Source organism: Trachypithecus francoisi, unplaced genomic scaffold (assembly GCF_009764315.1).
Source record: "Trachypithecus francoisi isolate TF-2019V2 unplaced genomic scaffold, Tfra_2.0 Lachesis_group8, whole genome shotgun sequence".
Taxonomy (NCBI): domain Eukaryota; kingdom Metazoa; phylum Chordata; class Mammalia; order Primates; family Cercopithecidae; genus Trachypithecus; species Trachypithecus francoisi.
In genome coordinates this window covers 118,153,990-118,175,412 of record NW_022681473.1, presented here as the reverse complement: position 1 = coordinate 118,175,412, position 21,423 = coordinate 118,153,990, and the positions used below count along the sequence as shown (strand labels likewise).

The window sequence follows — 21,423 nt, the reverse complement described above, 5'->3', positions numbered from 1 at the left end:
GTATAAGGTGCCCTTGTGCCTCACTGGAGAATGTAGTACATTATCTATTGTTTGGGGCCTATTCAAGATTGAAATGATTTCATTTTAATACTGTGATGCACATGTCTTCCAAATATGCTGTTTAATTTCTTCACACCTTTGTTCATGCAGATGGTCCCTGGATTATAACTAATTCACTTGCTCTGAAAGCATGTTTCTTCCCTCAACCACATGATCCCAAAGTAAGCACTCTTGAAGGCCATGCTTTAAAAGCTAGTTTCTTGGGATGCAATAAATGAACAAAACACTTTATATATAGCCCTCCCATTTTCTTCCTCTTCATCTTATTTTTGTGAGACCTAAAACAGCAAATATGTTAAATGATGGTTTGCATACACCAGTCCCTGGCTGTCTAGTGCCTCATTGTGGTCACTTGACTTCAGGAATGGTATGTGGAGCACTCCGTTTACATTTGAACTTCTGTCACTAATTATGATCAAGATAATTATTTCAGTAGCTTTACCTGACTGCTTTGGAACGGAGATTCATACCTTATCCTTTTGTGAAGTCTGACATGGAACAGTCCCAAATTGATCATTTTGTCTTCTCAAGTTATAATAGTCTGTGACTTTTATTTGTTTAGATAGAGTGTTGCTCTGTCACCAAGGCTGGAGTGCAGTGGTGCAATCTCGGCTCACTGCAACCTCCACCTCCCAGGCTCAAGTGATCCTTCCACATCAGCGTCCCGAATAGCTGGGACTACAGGCCCATGCCATCACACCCCACTAATTTTTATGTGCTTTTAATAGAGACGGGGCTTTGTTGGCCAGGCTGGTCTCAGACTCCTGAACTCAAGCAGTCCGCCTGCCTTGGCCTCCCTAAGTGCTGGGATTACAGGTGTGAGCCACCACACCTGGCAACCTTTTAAAATTCATCTTGAAATCTTTTGGGTTTTTTTTTCTTTCCTTTTCCTTTTTCCCATCTTTCTTTTCCTCTATACATTTACCTGCATAAAACATTAACAGGGATGATTATGTAATGGATTGTTTAGTGTTTACACTGGCATTGCCTGCTGCATGCTCACATTTAGAAACAGGAATGATAATATGCCTACTGACAGAGATACAATGATGATCAATTATTAAATGTGAAGCATTTCAAATACTGTTTGGTACATAGAAGACACTCTACAATTGTCACTATTTACAAACTGTTGCAGCCTGCAGCTCATTAAAACATTGGTTCACAGGTCGGACGTAGTGGCTCATGCCTGTAATCCCAGCATTTTGAGAGGTCAAGGCTGGCCTATCACCTGAAGTCAGGAGTTCAAGACCAGCCTGGCCAACATGGTGAAACCCCATCTCTACAAAAATACAAAAATTAGCCAGGCATGATGGCGAGTGCCTGTAATCCCAGCTACTCGGGAGGCTGAGGCAGGAGAATTGCTTGAACCCAGAGGGCGGAGGTTGCAGTGATCCAAGACCTCCCTGCTGCACTCCAGCCTGGGCGTCAGAGCGAGACTCTGTCTCAAAAAAAAAAAAAAAAAAAAAAACATTGGTTCACAGACTTCGTTGGTTGGACAGTTCGGAAGGCAGATAAGGAGAATATATTTCTGTACAGTTCCCTACCTTGAAGTTTCTCTCTCACTACCATCTTTCAGCTTTTTAATTTAGTGCAGTGGCCACATGAAAATGATCTAAATCACATTTTATTTAAACTACTAAAATATCAATTAATGCTTTATTTTATGTATTTTTTAGGATATTTCTGATTCATTTGCCTCCTTGAAGAGCATCTGTAGAAGAGGAAGTAAAAGATGGGTGTGAAAACGTTTACTCATAGCTCCTCTTCCCACAGCCAGGAAATGCTTGGAAAGCTAAATATGCTGCGAAATGATGGACATTTTTGTGATATCACTATTCGTGTCCAGGACAAAATCTTCCGGGCACATAAGGTGGTACTAGCAGCTTGCAGTGATTTCTTTCGCACCAAACTTGTAGGCCAAGCCGAGGATGAGAACAAGAATGTGTTGGATCTGCATCATGTTACAGTGACTGGCTTTATACCTCTTTTAGAATATGCTTACACAGCCACTCTATCCATTAACACAGAAAATATTATTGATGTTCTAGCAGCAGCCAGCTATATGCAAATGTTCAGTGTTGCCAGCACTTGCTCAGAGTTCATGAAATCAAGCATTTTATGGAATACACCTAACAGCCAACCCGAAAAGGGTCTAGATGCTGGACAAGAAAATAACTCTAACTGCAACTTTACTTCTCGAGATGGGAGCATTTCTCCCGTGTCCTCAGAGTGCAGTGTGCTAGAAAGAACGATTCCTGTCTGCCGAGAATCCCGGAGAAAGCGCAAAAGCTACATTGTTATGTCTCCTGAAAGTCCTGTAAAGTGTAGCACACAAACAAGTTCACCCCAGGTACTGAATTCTTCAGCTTCCTACTCAGAAAATAGAAACCAACCAGTTGACTCTTCCTTAGCTTTTCCCTGGACTTTTCCTTTTGGAATTGATCGAAGGATTCAGCCTGAGAAAGTTAAGCAAGCAGAAAATACCCGGACTTTAGAATTACCTGGCCCATCTGAGACCGGTAGAAGAATGGCTGATTATGTGACTTGTGAGAGCACAAAAACTACCTTGCCTTTAGGTACTGAAGAAGATGTCCGGGTCAAAGTAGAAAGGTTAAGTGACGAGGAGGTCCACGAGGAAGTGTCCCAGCCTGTGAGTGCATCTCAGAGTTCCCTGAGTGATCAGCAGACAGTTCCAGGAAGTGAACAAGTCCAAGAGGACCTTCTGATTAGTCCACAGTCTTCCTCTATAGGTATAACGTCTTCTGTGTTTTTCTTGGTGCTATAAAGTCAATTCAAACATTTTTAAGTTCCTGTTAGATAAAAAGTTTGTGCTCGGTCATACAGGAAATATAAAGAAGAGTAAAACATGATAACTGGATTGCTTGAAATGCTATTAGTACTATCATTTATTTTTTACAAGTTGCACATTAGGGAAAATAAAAATAATTGAATAATATCTGGTGGGACAAAGGCAGATACACACAAAAAAAACCAGTTAAATCCAGTTTGTGTTTTATTCTTTATTAAAATATGTATTGAAAACTTACCATGTGCCAAGCAAACATTGGTGATACATAAAGAAAAACACATAGTCCCTGCAATGAAGAGGTTAATCATCTAATTGGGGAAGCAGGTATGTAAGTAAATTATTACAGTGAACTATTAAAAGTGCTCATCTGGAGGTGTGAACAAAGCAGTATGGTTGTAACAAAGGAAAGAGCAAGTTAACACTATGTATTTGAGTTGGGTCTTAAGCAGTGATGACGAGTGTACCCAGGCATGGGAATGCCATCTCTGTGAAAACATAAAAACGCAGCGCATATATGCACACACATGTATGGAAGAGCACTGTGTGTTTGGTAAACTGATTTCAGTGCAAAATGATGTAAATAAGCACAGATGCCTGAAAGTGTAGGCAATAGCAGGAGATAAGATAAAAAGGAGTGCTTGAGCACAGGCTGTGAAGAGCCTTGAATCCTGGTTTCAGTAGGGGTGGCATTTAAGTGCAGGTAAAGGAATCCCTTCTGCAGTAACTTAACTGTAGCAGAGTTTTATTTATTTTTTCTTTATTATTTATTTATTTATCTTTTTAGATTGAAAATAAAATGATTTATAGTTGTTTTCTCTGGCAGTATTTTTTTCTTTTTTTTAATTCAAGTTCTGGGGTATGCGTGCAGAACGTTCAGTTTTGTTACATAGGTATACACATGCCATGGTGGTTTGCTGCACCCATCAACCCTTCGTCTGTATTAGGTATTTACCTTAATGCTATCTCTCCCCTAGCCCCCCACCCCCTCAACAGGCCCCGTTGTGTGATATTCCCCTCCCCGTGACCATGGATTCTCATTGTTCAACTCCCACTTATGAGTGAGAACATGTGGTGTTTGGTTTTCTGTTCTTGTGTTAGTTTGCTGAGAAAGATGGTTTCCAGCTTCATCCGTGTCCCTGCAAAGGACATGAACTCATTTTTTATGGTTGCATAGTGTTTCATGGTGTATATGTGCCACATTTTCTTTATCTAGTCTATCATTAAAAGACATTTGGGTTGGTTCAAAGTCTTTGCTATTGTGAATCGTGTCACAGTAAACATACATGCACATGTGTCTTTATAGTAGAATGATTTATAATCCTTTGGGTGTATACCCAGTATTTGGATTACTGGGTCAAATGATATTTCTAGTTCCAGATCCTTGAGGAATCACCACAGTGTCTTCCACAATGGTTGAACTAATTTACACTCCCAACAGTGTAAAAGTGTTCCTGTTTCTCCACATTCTCACCAGCATCTGTTGTTTCCAGACTTTTTAATGATCGCCATTCTAACTGGTGTGAGATGGTATCTCATTGAGGTTTTGATTTGCATTTCTCCGATAACCAGTGATGATGAGCTTTTTTCATATGTTTGTTGGCTGCATAAATGTCTTCTTTTGAGAAGTGTCTGTTCATATCCTTCGCCCACTTTTTGATGGGATTGTTTGTTTTTTTCTTGTAAATTTGTTTAAATTCTTTGTAGATTCTGGATATTAGACTTTTGTCAGATGGATAGATTGCAAAAATTTTCTCCCATTCTATAGGTTGCCTGGTCACTCTGATGATAGTTTCTTTTGCTATGCAGAACCTCTTTCGTTTAATTGGATTCCATTTGTCAGTTTTGGCTTTTGTTGCAATTGCTTTTGGTGCTTTAGTCATAAAGTCTTTGCCCGTGCCTATGTCCTGAATGGTATTGCCTATGTTTTCTTCTAGGGTTTTTATAGTTTTAGGTCTTACGTTTAAGTATTTAATCCATCTTGAGTTGATTTTTGTGTAAGGTGTAAGGAAGGGGTCCAGTTTCAGTTTTCTGCATATGGCTAGCCAGTTTTCCCAGCACCATTTATTAAGTAGGGAATCCTTTCCCCATTGATTGTTTTTGTCAGGTTTGTCGAAGATCAGATGATTGTAGATGTGTGGTGTTATTTCTGAGGCCTCTGTTCTGTTCCATCGGTCTATATCTCTGTTTTGGTACCAGTACCGTGTTGTTTTGGTTACTGTAGACTTGTAGTATAAAGTCAGGTAGCATGATGACTCCAGCTTTGTTCTTTTTTCTTAGGGTTGTCTTGGCTATGTGGGCTCTCTTTTGTTTCCATATGAAATTTAAAGTAGTGTTTTCTAGTTCTGTGTAGAAAGTCAGTGGTAGCTTGATGGGAATAGCATTGGATCTGTAAATTACTTTGGGCAGTATGACCATTTTCACAATACTGATTCTTCCTATCCATGAGCATGAATTTTTTTTCCATTTGTTTGTGTCCTTTCTTATTTCCTTGAGCAGTGATTTGTAGTTCTCCGTGAAGAGGTCCTTCACGTTCCTTTTAAGTTGTGGTTTTGGGTATTTTGTTTTCTTTGTAGCAATTGTGATGGGAGTTCACTCATAATTTGGCTCTCTGCTTGTCTATTATTGGTGTATAGGAATACTTGTGATTTTTGCACATTGATTTTGTATCCTGAGATTTTGCTGAAATTGTTTATCAGCTTAAGGAGTTTTGGGGCTGAGACAGTGGGGTTTTCTAAATATACAATCATGTCATCTGCAAACAGAGACAGTTTGACTTTCTCCTTATTTGAATACCCTTGACTTCCTCTCTTCCTATTTGAATACTCTTTCTTTCTCTTGGCTGATTGCTCTGGCCAGAACTTCAGTACTGTGTTGAATAGGGGTGGTGAGAGAGGGCATCCTTGTCTTGTGCCAGTTTTCAAAGGGAACGCTTTCTCCTTTTACTCATTCAGTATGATACTGGCTATGGGTTTGTCATAAATAGCTCTTTTATTATTTTGAGATATGTTCCATCAATACCTAGTTTATTGAGAGTTTTTAGCATGAAGGGGTGTTGAATTTTTTGAATTTATTTTTAATTTATTTTTATTTTATTTATTTATTTATTTATTTATTATTTATTTATTTATTTGAGACAGAGTCTCACTCTGTCACCAGGCTGGAGTGCAGTGGCACGCACTGCAATGTCCCCTTCCCGGGTTCAAGCAGTTCCCCTACCTCAGCCTCCCGAGTAGCTGGGACTACAGAGGAGTGCCACCACACCCAGCTAATTTTTGTTTTTTTAGTAGAGATGGGATTTCACCATGTTGGCCAGGATTGTGATCCTCCGCCTCGGCTCCCCAGAGTGCTGGGGTTACAGGTGTGAGCCACTGCACCCAGCCAGGGGTGTTGAATTTTATCGGAGACCTTTTCTTTGTCTATTGAGATAATTGTGGGTTTTGTCATTGGTTCTGTTTTATGTGATGGATTATGTTTATTGATTTGCATATGTTGAACCAGCCTTGCGTTCCAGGCATGAAGCCGACTCGATCCTGGTGGATAAGCTTTTTGATGTTCTGCTGGATTCAGTTTGCCAGTATTTTATTGAGGATTTTCACATCGATGTTCATCAGGGACATCGCCCTGAAATTTTCTTTTTTGTTGTTGTGCCTCTGCCAGGTTTTGGCATCAGGATGTTGCTGGCCTCATAAAATGAGTTAGGGAGGAGTCCCTCTTTTTCTGTTGTTGGGAATGGTTTCAGAAGGAATGGTACCAGGTTCTCTTCGTACCTCTGGTAGAATTCGGCTGTGAGTCTGTCTGGTCCTAGGGTTTTTTTGGTTGGTAGGCTATTTCAGGAGAGTTTTTAGCATGAAGGAATGTTGAATTTTTTTTTTTTTTTTTTTTTTTGAGGTTCTGCTTCAATTTCAGAACTTGTTATTAGTCTATTCAGTGATTCGACTTCTTCCTAGTTTAGTCTTGGGAGGGTGTATGGTCCAGGAATGTATCCATTTCTTCTTGATTTTCTAGTTTATTTGCATACAGGTGTTTATAGTATTCTCTGATGATAGTCTGTATTTCTGTGGGATCAGTGATTATATCCCTTTTATCATTTTTTATTGTGTCTATTTGATTATTCTCTCTCTTTTTATTAATCTGGCTAGCAGTCTATCTATTTTGTTAATCTTTTCAAAACACCAGTTCCTGTATTCATTAATTTTTTGAAGGCGTGAGCCCCCATGCCTGACTCCGATGTGATTATTTTTCCTTGCCTTCATGGCACATGTACTAATCACTCTCAACAAACTTATCTTAACTCCAAACTTGCATACTAAAAGCCATATAGAAAAAAAAGTAAATTCCTTGGGGGATTGAAAGCAGTCAATAAATTTGAGAAGGAGAAAAGCAAGATGCGCATGGTACTTTTTCCACTGTAAGTTCCCTAAGAGGACTTAATTTTACTTACTAATTTGTTAAAGAACATCTCTGAGAGGTATCTTGTCTTTCTAGTGATGGGGAGAATATAATGTTTAGTATATTATTTTCAAATTTTGAAAATAATAATTTGATTATCCGTGAAATTAGTTCAGATAGGATTTTACCTGCTGTTTTAGGTTCCCTTTGTTGCCCCTTGCCCATGGAAAGGGTGTAAAATTCAGTATCCTTAACTTGCAGCAAATAAAAGCAATAAATACAACACATTTAAAGGAGAAAAAAGAGTGCCGGTTTTAGGTTGTGCCTTGTTACTTAAAAACATGACTCGCTAGTCTTTCCTAACCCCATCCCCACTCCTAGGCAAACCACTGTGAATATTAATAATTGCCTATTCTGGATATTTTGTATCAGTGGTATTATGAAATACGTGGGGTTTTTTTGTTTTTTGTTCCCCCCCACCAGCTTCTGTCGTTACCATAATGTTTTCACAGTTCCTCTGTGTTAAACCTTGTAAAGTTTTGAAATGGTTTTGCCAGTCAAAGATCTGAACTTGGCCTCCAGGGCCAGTTCAGATGAACTAATCCAACCTATGTTCATCCCCTCATTATAATTTCTCTTGTAGACCGTAAACACAGTAGGCAGACAGGCAGGCAGATGATCTTCAGAGCAGGTGTTAGTCTAGAAAACAATTTCACCAAAGAGCAACACAATCTGAATAACCAAAATATTTTCGAAAAACTGTTCCTAGGAAAACAAAGCAAACCTGACGGTGAAGGGCTTCATTGAACTATTTGAGCTTAATTTAGCATGAACTTACATCCCAGCAAGGGCAAGTGGCACCTCAAAAGGGATTTTATATCTGCCTTCTCATCAAGGATCCCAGGACAAAGCAACAAGGGCTTTTAGTTGAATCGCTGTGGATCTTCATTTCTGCCAGGGCCCTATAGCCAAAGACCACCTATGATTGAACAAGTTGAGTTTGTTGCTCATTTGCACAAGGGTGATTATCCACCATGGGTTTTTTAGGGCTGGTTCTCAGTAAGAAGGTGTTAAAAAGGCCTTAGCACAGGATTTGGCCTTGTATTGGGTGATTTCAGGGATGCTTACTCTCTGTCAGGGAGGGTTCAAGGAAGTGAGGTTTGCTCAGGACTGGTGATGTCAGAAAGGAAAGAGATTTCTATTACTGAATATCTTTATAAATATTACCTAGGAATGCAGACTAAAGTGAATCTATAGCAGTAGTGACTCTTTAGCTGGAGATAGATGGGGATGACAGGCATGTTTGTGATTGCACAAATAAAAGTATTTTTTAGTCTCACTGTAATAAGGATCACAGAGTGACTTGATCTTATGTTATTTCCTGAGACTGTTTATGTTCCCCAGGAGAATACTATGGCTGTAAGGACCAGGCCCCACCCCTAAGTGAGTGCCAAGCCTGTTTCTGAGTGTTAGAAGATGCTTCTCTTTTTCAAGTATGAAGTGAGATCTTGTATTGAAAAACCTTTTAGAACAATGCCTGGCACATGGTAAATACTCAATAGGAGATGACCACTGTAATTACTTTTCCAGAGGGATCTTTGTAAGTGTCCTGAATACCTAAACAGTGGCAGCAGCAACTTGAGTTTGATGCAACAGAAGCTGTCATACAGCATTTGTAATTGGGGAGAGAGTGGACTCAGTCTTGATAAGCTAGCCCTTAACCGTACAAAGCTGATTGTCTCTATGAATCAGTTTTACTGTTTCACAAGGTGAAAACCATCTGACCAGAATTCTTAGCCTCTCACTACCACTGAGAACAGAATCTCTTTTTTTTTTTTTTTTTTTTTTGAGATGGAGTCTTGCTCTGTCGCCCAGGCTGGAGTGCAGTGGCCGGATCTCAGCTCACTGCAAGCTCCGCCTCCTGGGTTCACGCCATTCTCCTGCCTCAGCCTCCCGAGTAGCTGGGACTACAGGCGCCCGCCACCACGCCCGGCTAGTTTTTTGTATTTTTTAGTAGAGACGGGGTTTCACCGTGTTAGCCAGGATGGTCTCGATCTCCTGACCTCATGATCCGCCCGTCTCGGCCTCCCAAAGTGCTGGGATTACAGGCTTGAGCCACCGCGCCCGGCCGAGAACAGAATCTCTATAGGGTAGAAACAAAACTTCATTTTAAGAATTTAAGAAACATCACTGTCACCTCAGGAAAGTAATATTGTGCACATATATGTGTATATATATGTGTATGTGTATATATACGTGTGTGTATATATTCTGCTGTTAAATCAGTTTAACTGAAATTCCAATTCATATGATTACTTGTGTTGTTTGCAAAAACCATCATTTCAAGAAAGAGTTACACAAAATTTATTTTTTGCTGATAGTTGCATAAGTGATATAACACTATGTGTTTACCTCCACAGTATACATAGAATTCTAAGAGTCTGTTTTAACTCATTTAGCTTGGAATGGCTTTCATTTTTAGCTGTTGGTACATTCAGTAGCCATGAGTGAGGGAAAGTAGTTTTGCTTTGCTTTGCGTGCTCACTGTCACATTGAATTAGGGGATCTAGACATTTTAGAATGCAGAGATGGGTTTGTTTTAAGAAGGACCGTGTACTTATATGTATCTTGTACTGCATTTTAGTTCTTTTAGACCAGGTTTTTAAACAAACCTTTGAAGGTACTAGAATCAGTCCCAGACAGTGTGGTTTTTATTCTCACCTCACCAAGAGTCCACTCCCTCCTAGAAAGAGTATGGCCTGCCTGATAGTGCGAAGCAAATGTCAGTGAGATCAGTCTCTTGGCCTAACGTTGTCATAACTCCAGGCATTTTTTTGCCAAGGCTTTGCCTATAAGCTTTAACATTGTCTGTGCTCTGGATAAGTCAGAGTACTGTCAAATAGATCTTTATGTCCATGGGACCAAGTCTGATTACTGGCGTTTTTCCAGTTTTTTATCCCAGGACAGATTGAAATGTTAATGTTTATTTCTCTTTCCTTTAAGGGAAAAACTGAGAATGGGAAGATACTGACAAGTAAACAGTTCTTTCTTAAAATGTAGCATTATCTGGTTCTCTGTCCTACATGTGGATTAAAAACGAGTCAGAAGAACCCGGGAATAAGTTGCATAAGTAGACATGGGGAAAAGCGGAAATGCCGTTTGATAGTAAGGGAAAGAAAAGAAAAGACACACACAGAAATGATATACGCACACCAGAAGGGATGGAATGGGGAGACCAGAAAGAATGGGGGTGCGATTGCGGGTGAATGTCAACACACATAGTCCTGCGTATTTTCAGAAGCCTTAGAGTATATGCACATATTAGAACACAGTATAATAATGAGCATTAGGATTGTGGTGAGTCATCAAGAAACAAAAAATAATTCATATTTGGTAGCCTTCATTTAGGAAGTCAAGGCAAAACGTAACCCTGTCACAAATTTTCCAGTACAAGTGATTAAATAAAGTAAGTTTAGATGCCTTAAAATTTAGGTTTTTAAAAAATTTTATACTTAAGTGGATAATTTGCCTGTCTCCTAATGACAGCAATTCAAGTGTTCCAAAGAGGGAAACTTAAGTATTAGATTCCACATTTTCATCAGAAGGAAATTTCATCCCATATGTTCATTAGCAGATGATATTTTATTAAATGTTCACATGTATATGGTGGTGTACAAACTGTTACAGTTAGTACATTTTCATTTTCATTAAAATATTATAACCAAAAGCTTGTTTGCTATTAAAAGACCAAAATTCTCAGAGGCTCAGATTTGTTCATTTGGTGCAACACAGCTAATTTGCGTTCAGTAAAGAGATTGGCAGAGTTCATTACCTAATGAGAATAAGATAGGTGGTTTGAGCCTGCTGTCCCACCGCAAAGAACAAATTTTAAGTTTTTAAAAATTCACCTTTAGACTGTTTGAAAAGCTGAAAAGATGGCGAAGGAACTGCAAGGTTAAATTAGGGGAGAAAGCCTGGCCCAAGGAGGCAAGTAGATCATCAGAGCACTAAAATCAGTTTTGCCTTTAAGATATTTGCCAGAACACAAATGGGCTTTGGTTGATCAACTCAAAGAGCAGGAGAAATGAAACAAAGCTCAGAGTGTGTAAAGTTGTAAAGTCTTGAAAAGTTGCCCCACACATTAAGCAGGGAGCAGGTTTACATTAGAACTAAACCTGCTCCCTGCTTAATATGTGTGTTGTAGCACATACCTGGTTGGTAATAATTTAAAAACCCAGTAATACCAAGAGTTGGTAAGGATATGGAGCAACACAACTCTGATATACTGCTGGCAGTGACGCAAATTTAGTACAATCATTTTGGAAAAGAATTTAGTGTTTTCTCATAAAGTTGAAGATAAATGTATTCAGTGATCTGGCAGCTCCATTCCTGCATATATACCACTTCCATTCCTGAGTCTGTACCACAGAGAAAGCATGCTCGTTTGCATTGTCCTTTGGGATAGTGCTGTCAGAACTAAACCTGCTCCCTGTCCTCCAAACTCCAGGGGACTGTAGAAAAACCTGCCTTGGCAGTGAGCAGACTAGAAAAGGAAAAAGGAAAACACATCGCTGAGAAGCTACTGCTAGCCCACTTACAGACTGGTACAACACGGACTTTGAGTGGGCAGGCCAAGGAATCGCAAACAGTGAATCTCATGTAGATAATGCTGCCCAGGAACCTAGCAGAAGCAAACGTAAAACTTCTCTGGAAAAGGGCATATGTATCCTTACCTCAGCAACTCAATTTCCTACAAATAATTTTCAAGGGCAATAACCAGTTGAAAAATTACCAGAGCACTCAAGAAAACAAGGCAGAGAGAGAACTAACAGGAAAAAAAATGTGTTTTTTAAATGCAGCAGAAATATATTAACATAGCCAATTGGCATAGTTTTCAAGCGCAGATATAAAATAAATAAGCTTACTATATTTAACTAAATAAACACAAACAATAATTGCAGAGAACAGTAAACTGTAAAAAGTGACAGCAGATTTAAGGAGTACCAAATGGGACTTTTAGAAAAGAAAAATGATAACCGAAATTAAAATCTCCGTGAACATTTTGGCAGCACATTGCACTCAACAGAAGAGAGAATTAGGAAATTAAAAGATAAACTAGAAGAAATGACTTCACTGCTACACAGAGAGAGACACAGTGGTGGAAACTGCAGTAGCAAAGTGGAGAAGGGCGTGGAAAACAGCAAATGTAGGTTTGATGGAAGCTCTAAAGAGAGAGGAGAGAATGGCTGAGAATTTTCCAGATTTGGTGAAAGACATCAGTCCCAAACGGGAATAGTAAAAAGAAACACAGACCTAGACACTTTGTAGAGAAAATTTAGGGGGAAAAAAAGATTTTTAAAGACATTACCTTCAAAAGAATATGACTTTTTAATACCACCAGAAGCCAGTGGGATGATATCCTCAGTATACTGAAAGAAAATAACTCCCAGTCTAGATTTCTTTTTTTTTTTTTTTTTTTTTTTTTGAGACAGAGTCTAGCTCTGTCCCCCAGGCTGGAGTGCAGTGGCACAATCTCGTCTCACTGCCAGCTCCACCTCCCGGGTTCAGGCCATTCTCCTGCCTCAGCCTCCCAAGTAGCTGGGACCACAGGCGCCTGCCACCACCTAATCTTTTTGTATTTTTAGTAGAGACGGGATTTTACCATGTTAGCCAGGATGGTCTCCATCTCCTGACTTCGTGATCCGCCCACCTTGGCCTCTCAAAGTGCTGGGATTACAGGCGTGAGCCACTGTGCCCAGCTCCCAGTCTAGATTTCTACACAGAGTAAAAATATATTTCAAGAATGAATTATATTTGAAAAATATATAAATGAAATATAATTATCTTTGAAAATATATAAATGAAATATATTTTCAAACAAAAAGAATTGATCATCAGCAAATCATTGCCAAAAAAGTTCTAAAGAATGGACTTTTGGCAGAAGTAAAGTGAGCATGGATGGGAGGTTTCATTTGCAAGAATGAACAGCAAAGGAAGAGGTAAATATGAGAACATGTATATGTGATAATGTCTGTGGGGCTTAATCAGAACAAAGAAGTAAAATATCAGACAGTTTGTAAATGGCAGGACAGAAGTGGTGGGAAATGGAGTTAAAGCTTCTAGGATCTTTGTTTTATCCAGAAGGAAGTAAACTTTAGACTTTGAAAAACAAGGTATATCTCTAATTTCTAAGGCAACCAATAAAAAGAAATAGGAAAATATGTGTAACTTCTAAATGAATAGAAGGGGAGAAATGGAAGATTTATTTCCACTTACGTTCAACAAGCTGATTCTCAAATGTATATAGGAATGCAGAAGGCAAAAAATAGCCAGAATGTTCAGAAAGCAAATGAACAAGGTCAGAGGACTTTCTCTACTTGATAGCAAGATCTGTTATAAAGCTACAGTAACTAAAGATTGGCATTAATACAAGGACAGATAAGCAGATGGAACTAGTATAAAACCCAAAAACAGACCTATGTATTTATGTATACATGACATACGACAGAGGTGGCACTGCAGAGCAGAGGGCAGACCTTTTGTGACGTGTTCAGTCACAAAGGCAACTCCAGATGGGTTAAAGAAAAAGCATCAGGCAAAACATGAATTTTTTTCATAAGATAATTTCACATAGGGAAATGTTTTTTTAAAACAAGACCAAAGGCTGGGCGCCGTGGCTCACACCTGTAATCCCAGCACTTTGGGAGGCTGAAGTGGGCGGATCACGAGGTCAGGAGATGGAGACCATCCTGGCTAACACGGTGAAATCCCATCTCTACTAAAAATACAAAAAGTTAGCTGGGTGTGGTGGCGGGCACCTGTGGTCCCAGCTACTCGGGAGGCTGAGCTTGCAGTGAGCCAGCGTCGCGCCACTGCACTCCAGCCTGGGCAACAGAGTGAGACTCCATCTCAAAAAAAAAAAAAAACCGAAAAGCCATAACAATGAGAAAAAAATTAAATTAAAATGTTAAACTTTGGGTCATCAGAAGAAGCCTTTAGAAAGGGTAAGAAAAAAAAGCCATGGGACAGGGAAAGATTTGTAGTATGTATCACTGACCAAGGGCTTATATACAAATTGTGAAAAGAACTCTTTAAAAAGGCAGACAACTCCAGCATTTCACAAAAGAGGGAGGAAGGGAGATTCAATAAATATGTGAAACTAGATTCACCTCAGTAGTAATAAGGGAAATGGAAATACAATTCAAACCACAATGAAATATTGTAACACATACACCAGATTGGTAAAAACCAGTGGTAATAACTTAAAAATCCAGCAATATTAAGTGTTGGTAAGGATGTAGAACAGCATAACTTTGATATACTAGCAGTGATGTGAATTTAGTACAGTTACTCTGGAAAGAGTTTAGTATTTTCTTTTCTTTTTTCTTTTTCTTTTTTTTTTTTTTTTTTTGAGATAGAGTCTCGCTCTGTCGCCCAGGCTGGAGTGCAGTGGCGCTATCTCAGCTCACTGCAAGCTCCGCCTCCCAGGTTCACACCATTTTCCTGCCTCAGCCTCCCCAGCAACTGGGACTACAGGCGCCCGCCACCATGTCCAGCTAGTTTTTTTGTATTTTTAGTAGAGACGGTTTCACTGTGTTAGCCAGCATGGTCTCGATCTCCTGACCTTGTGATCCACCCGCCTTGGCCTCCCAAAGTGCTGGGATTACAGGCGTGAGCCACCGCGCCCGGCCTGAGTTTAGTATTTTCTAATAAGATTGAAGATAAATGTATTCAGTGACCTAGCAATTCCATTCCTACATATATACCACTTCCATTCCTAAGTCTGTACCGTGGAGAAAAGCATGCTCATGTGCATTAAGAATATTCATAGCAGCATTGTTCTTAATAGCCCAAAATCCGTCCATAAAGAGTAAAATGGAAAATGGTGACTATTATAAACGATGAAAATAAACTTTGGTTACATGTAACAACGATGAGTCCACAATGTTGGAGGAAAGAAGCAAGAAAAAAGAAAATATATAGTATGACCCAGTTTCTATAAAACAGACAACACTAAAAAGTATTGTTTATGGCAAGGCTTGGCAAACTTTCCTTTAAAGGCAAGATGATAACTATTTTAGACTTAACTGCCACATGGTCTCTGTCACAACCAAAAGCTACTAAACTCTGCCACTGTAGGGCAGAAGCAGCCCTAGTCCAACCAAAGCTGTGTTCAGCAAGAACGAACACCTACTTTATGGATACTTGTATTCAAGATAAAATTACTTTTAAAAGTGAGGGAATGGGAGGAGGAAAATGATAACCATAAGAAGCTTTTGGAGAAGGGAGGGATTTATGATCAGGGAAGGATGAATGTGGACTTCCAGGATGCTGGCAGTGCTTTCGTGTGGCTTGCGTGTGGAGGTTGCCCGGGTGTTCACTGTATCTTAAATTCTGTATAAAAATTGCACCACAAGTTGTATGTCTTAAGTTTTAAAAAATAAAAATGTCAGTGTTTCCTTAAATGGTTCATTATTCAGTTTTATGTGGATTTTTGTTAGCTTTTGAATTGCCCTGCTTACGTGCTGAAATGTGTCAAAGAAATATTTCTAAAAGAACTTAAATAATATAAGACTATTATCTTCCGTGTGATTTTTTTTTAGTCACAAACATTTAAAAATATAGAACACTACTTTGGATTAATAATTCAGGATATGACCACTAGGTAATATATGTCAGAAGCTTAGATATAATATAGCTTTCAGTGACAGTCTTGGCTTGTTCACACCGAAGGATTACAGCTGTCGTCTTTCTCTTATTCCCAGGCTCAGTGGATGAAGGCGTTTCGGAGGGGTTGCCTACACTTCAAAGCTCGTCTAGCACTGCCGCTCCTCCGGATGATGACGACCGGTCAGTACTGACAGCATTTCGTTACCTCGTAGGGGTTGTGTTCACAACTCCAAATTCAAGCATTTCATCTCAGAGTTGTAGAAGTGTATTGCAGCTTCACTTCAGTATACTTTTCAGAGTAACGAAGTGGCATCATCACATTATAAATTAGAGCACCTGTACAAGGCTTTTTTTTCCAGCATTTCCAAAACTGCCTAGTCCCGTTGCTTTAAATCATATCTGTATCAAGTGTTGGCAAACTATGAACCGCAGGCCAATTCCAGCCCACCACCTTTATTTGTAAATCAAGTATTATTGGAACACAACCACACTCATTTGTTGACATATTGTTTGTGGATGGCAGAGTTGAGTGGTTGAAACAGACTGTATGGTGTGCAAAGTCAGAATGTGTGCTGTATGGACTGCTGTGAAAAACGTCTGATCTGTATACCCATAACTCCCTCCCTGCTTGATATTTCCACATAAACGTACAAAGGGCGTTTCACATTTAACAAGGCCAAGACAGAACTCTTGATTTCTGACTCCCTGTCGGAATCCTGCTTCTCCAGCCTTTCTCCCATTTCAGTGGGCATCATCATCCCCTAATTTCTCAAGCAAAATCTCTGAGGATTATTCTTAATCTTTTTTCCTTACCACTCTTCATCTCCCTCCTTGCTTAGTTAATCCTTAAGTGAGTCCTGTTAACTCTGCCTATAAAACATATCCTTGTCTACTTTTCCAATCTGTACGGTAGCCCCCCTGCTCTTAAGTCACCCACCATCTTTTGCCTTGACTACTGCAATAGCCTTCAAACTAGCCTCTGATTGCATTCTTCCCTAGTTCGAATCTGTTTTCCACGTAGCAGCCAAAATCATCTTTTCTTTTTTAATTAGTCAGATTATATCACTGTTTTAAGCTATAGATTCTTAACATTCTTTATTCATACCTAACATCTATAGGCCTTGCTGTGCCTTCTAAAGTCCTACCTGATATGACTTCTGCCTAACTCCTTTCAGACCAATCTCCCTCTTACACTACATTCTAGCCTCATAGACCTTCTTTCACAGTTCCTGGAGTACTCCGTGTTTGTTCCTGCCTTTGGGCCATTCTGTCACTAGGACCTTTGCCTGAAAAGCTTGCTCTCTCAGTTTTCGCAGTGTTGGCTCCAGATTCTTGACCTTCAGATCACTGTCTTGGTATCAGTTCTCAAGGAGGCTTTTCCTGACCACCAGTCTCAAGCAGCGCCCAATCACTATTAGATCCTTCTAATTTAATTCTCTGCTCTGATAATTTCCTTGATTATTTATTATCTGTGTCTCACCCACTGAATGTAGACTCCACTGAATGATTGCATTCTTCCTCAGAGAAGGTCCAGGACAATCTTAAAAACTGTATTTGTTGAAAACTTGAAAGATTCAAGGGACTCAAATTAGGTTTATTTTTCTTGAATAGCTAAACCTGGTAGGGGAGGTTATCAACCGGAATCATTTGTGGATTAATGAAAGCATAAACAAACAGCAGTGTGCCTAGACTCCTTATTTTCAAGTATTAATCAGGTTGTTTGTTCTGTGTTAGATACTGTTCTGCATGGTAGTAATATAGAGATAAGATATGCAGCCCCTTGCCTCAAGGAGCTCAATCAATTTTGGAGGAAGTATAAGGATTGAAGATAGACAGACAGATTACCATGAGTGATCTGCAGAGCTCTGTTGCCCTGCATAGGAGGATGCCTACCGCAACCACTGATAAATCAAAGATGGCTTCCCTGAGGAGCATGTGGCTTCCTAGCTGCATTTCGTAAAATGAGTAGGCATGTGGTATAGGATATGTTTGGGGAGTATGACAAAAAATGAGGCTAGAAAGGTACAGAGAGCTCAGATCATGAGGAATCTTGTATGCCTTGCAAAGGGGTTTGATTTTATTCTGAAGATAACAGCCATTGCAGAATTTTAGACAGGGAACTGATTTGATCAGATCACTATGATGCAGTGAGAGGGATGGATTAGAGGAGTGTGGAGCTAAGTGGAGAGAGTTATTAATTCAGGCTTGTATTAATGAAGGCCTAAATTTAAGAAGTGGTTAGAAGGAAAGAATTGGCGAGATTAAGGACATCAAAGGTAAAATAGTTCATGATATGTTCTGTGGTTGTATGTCATTCTGGGCTGGGTGCGGTGGCTCATGCCCGTAATCCCAGCACTTTGGGAGGCCAAGGCAGGCAGATCACCTGAGGTCAGGAGTTCGAGACCAGCCTGGTCAATATGGTGAGACCCCATCTCTACTAAAATACAAAAATTAGCCGGGCGTGGTGGCAGGCGCCTGTCATCCCAACTACTTGGGAAACTGAGGCTGGAGAATCACTTGAACCCGGGAGGCGGAGGTTTCAGTGAGCCGAGATCACGCCACTGTACTCCAATCCAGCCTGGGTGACAGAGCGAGACTCTTATCTCAAAAAAAAGAAAACAAAAGGCATTCTGGACAGTGACATTGTTTTTCATATTGTTAGTGAAACTTGAAATCTAACAGTTAAACTGTTTGAAAAAGTCTTTAAGTGTTTTATCTTTTTTCGTTTAAAATTGACCTGTAGCAGTGTTTATTCAGTTTAAAAATCAGAGCCTGGTTGCCTTCTTTGGTTTGTTTTTTTTAGATTGGAAAATGTTCAGTATCCCTACCAACTCTACATTGCTCCTTCTACCAGCAGTACAGAACGACCAAGTCCAAATGGTCCCGACAGACCTTTTCAGTGTCCAACCTGCGGGGTGCGTTTCACCCGTATTCAGAACCTAAAGCAGCACATGCTCATCCACTCAGGTAATGTCACCTTCCCTGTTGTTGCATAAGTGAACACTCTAAAAATAAACATTTTATTTTGGAATCCCAGTTAAAATAGAAAACAGGGGCTTCTGAGTTTTAAAAAAACTCTGAGAAGTCAAATGAAAACAGATTAGCTAAGGTTTATTGCCAAAATGGTGCAGTGTCAGAAAGCTGTTTGCCGTGAGTGTTAAGTATTCTGATTAAAAGAACATAAGGTGATATGGAGTGAGTACTTTGTAAATAAAAAGACATATTAGGTGTGCACATAGAGGTGAGATAGATAAGCACAACCACAGATGGTAAAGCAATTAGGGTTAAAAGGGTCTGTATGGGTGTTCTTTGTGCTGTTCTTCTTATTAACGTTTCTGTAAGTTTGAAATTATTCCCAAATAAAAGTGTGTTTAAAAATGTAATATTTTCTTGCAATTTACTTTCAGTTCTACAGTCCTAAATCTCTGTATGCCCTGATGAGTCAGCTTTGTAGTTTGTATTTTTTTAAAACATAAGAGAGATTTTGGATAAATGTATAGAAGGGATTTGAAACTTTAGTTCAGTAGTCACATGTGAAGGCAACAGGATTCTTGTGGGTAAAATACTGACCTCTGATGAATAAGAGATCTTTGCTGCTGTTTCAGCTGCGTGAGTTACTATCTCACTTTCCCCTTCTGTAGATAGATCTTACAGTCCCTGTCCTAGTACCAGTTCTCTGTGACTTTGTTCAGTCAGCAGATTGTGTTTTGAAAGGTTTTAACATTTTTCCCCAAAACACTGTGATAATGCATTTGAGGAGACTATTAATACACTTTATAACTCATTTATTTCTATCAATATTACATCATATTACCCAAAAAAACCCATTTTATCAAATGATGGTTCTGTCATGCTCATTACATTCAGAGATGTTAAAATTGTTCTTTCTTCTTCTCATTTCTCTGTGAGATAGGGAACAGAGAGTAGGTACTGACGATTTTCACATCTTTTCAATATAAGCCTTTCTAATGAAATGAAGTAACACATGGTGTTACATGGGGATTTGGGTTCTGTCTACATACTGTAGTTAAATTGTGCTTTGAAGTTAGTAAAATAGATGATTTAGAAAAGTATTCAAAAATCAACTTCAGTAGACATTACCTAGTTTGCCTCCCCTACTGCCTTTTTCTTTTCCTTTTTAAGCACTTGTGACTTTTCACATATTCTTTTTTTTTTTGAGACGGACTCTGGCTCTGTCGCCCAGGCTGGAGTGCAGTGGCCGGATCTCAGCTCACTGCAAGCTCCGCCTCCCGGGTTCACGCCATTCTCCTGCCTCAGCCTCCCGAGTAGCTGGGACTACAGGCGCCCGCCACCTCGCCCGGCTAGTTTTTTGTATTTTTTTTTTTGGTAGAGACGGGGTTTTTCACCGTGTTAGCCAGGATGGGCTGGATCTCCTGACCTCGTGATCCGCCCTCCTTGGCCTCCCAAAGTGCTGGGATTACAGGCTTGAGCCACCGCGCCCGGCCATGACTTTTCACATATTCTGCACATTTTCTGAGAGAGTGAATTAGAGTATGTTTTTACTGGTAATTTTTGTCTTTTCAGATGATCTATTGCTACAGAAATATAGTTCAGAAATTTGTAGAGTTTATGACTTTTCAGTTTTTTTTTTTAGATATTTTGTTTTGCTTTATTTCTAGGAATTAAACCATTTCAGTGTGACCGCTGTGGGAAAAAGTTCACCAGGGCTTACTCACTAAAGATGCATCGCCTAAAGCATGAAGGTAAACGCTGTTTCCGGTGCCAGATATGTAGTGCCACTTTCACTTCCTTCGGGGAATATAAACACCACATGAGGGTTTCCCGGCACATTATCCGCAAGCCTCGGATTTACGAGTGCAAAACATGTGGCGCCATGTTCACCAACTCTGGAAATTTAATCGTGCACCTGAGGAGTCTGAACCATGAAGCATCAGAGCTAGCAAACTACTTCCAGAGCAGGTGAGGTGCACAACAAAAACCCAACCAGGAAAACTGCTTTCTAAACTCTCTTTTCCTGCTTTTAGGGCAGCCTTCTGTGTTTTTGCATTAGGTTGCCAGCTAGTCAGTCCCTGATCTGATAAAATTTTGCCGAGTCTTCTAAGCATATAAAATTATAAACATTTTATAGTTGGTATTAAAAATATCTTCCTGCAGAAGTAGACTACTTGTCCTCTTGAGATATTTTTAATAATACAAGGTTTAAGTAATTCTGTAATGGACCTTAAATAGATCTTATCAGAAATTTTTTTTTTTTTTTTGAGGTGGGGTCTCGCCCTGTCTCCCAGGCTGGAGTGCAGTGGCCGGATCTCAGCTCACTGCAAGCTCCGCCTCCCGGGTTCATGCCATTCTGCTGCCTCAGCCTCCCGAGTAGCTGGGACTACAGGCGCCCGCCACCTCGCCCGGCTAGTTTTTTGTATTTTTAGTGGAGACAGGGTTTCACCGGGTTAGCCGGGATAGTCTCGATCTCCTGACCTCGAGATTCGCCTGCCTTGACCTCCCAGAGTGCTGGG

General features: G+C 39.8%; 1 protein-coding gene across 11 annotated transcripts in view; it reads left to right on the top strand.

The window, feature by feature from the left end:
* Nucleotides 1–21,423, top strand: part of ZBTB44 (zinc finger and BTB domain containing 44) — a 72,554-nt gene that overhangs the window by 41,019 nt on the left and 10,112 nt on the right. For 5 of the 11 annotated variants that reach the window (XM_033207031.1, XM_033207025.1, XM_033207030.1 and 2 more), the window contains exons 2-5: nt 1,740–2,813; nt 16,027–16,111; nt 18,735–18,898; nt 20,572–20,872. In XM_033207031.1, coding sequence (XP_033062922.1) covers nt 1,796–2,813; nt 16,027–16,111; nt 18,735–18,898; nt 20,572–20,872 — 1,568 coding nt within the window. In that variant the 5' untranslated portion in view covers nt 1,740–1,795. The remainder of the gene's footprint in view (nt 1–1,739; nt 2,814–16,026; nt 16,112–18,734; nt 18,899–20,571; nt 20,873–21,423) is intronic. The other 6 variants (XR_004436135.1, XM_033207033.1, XM_033207032.1 and 3 more) reach the window with 3 other exon arrangements.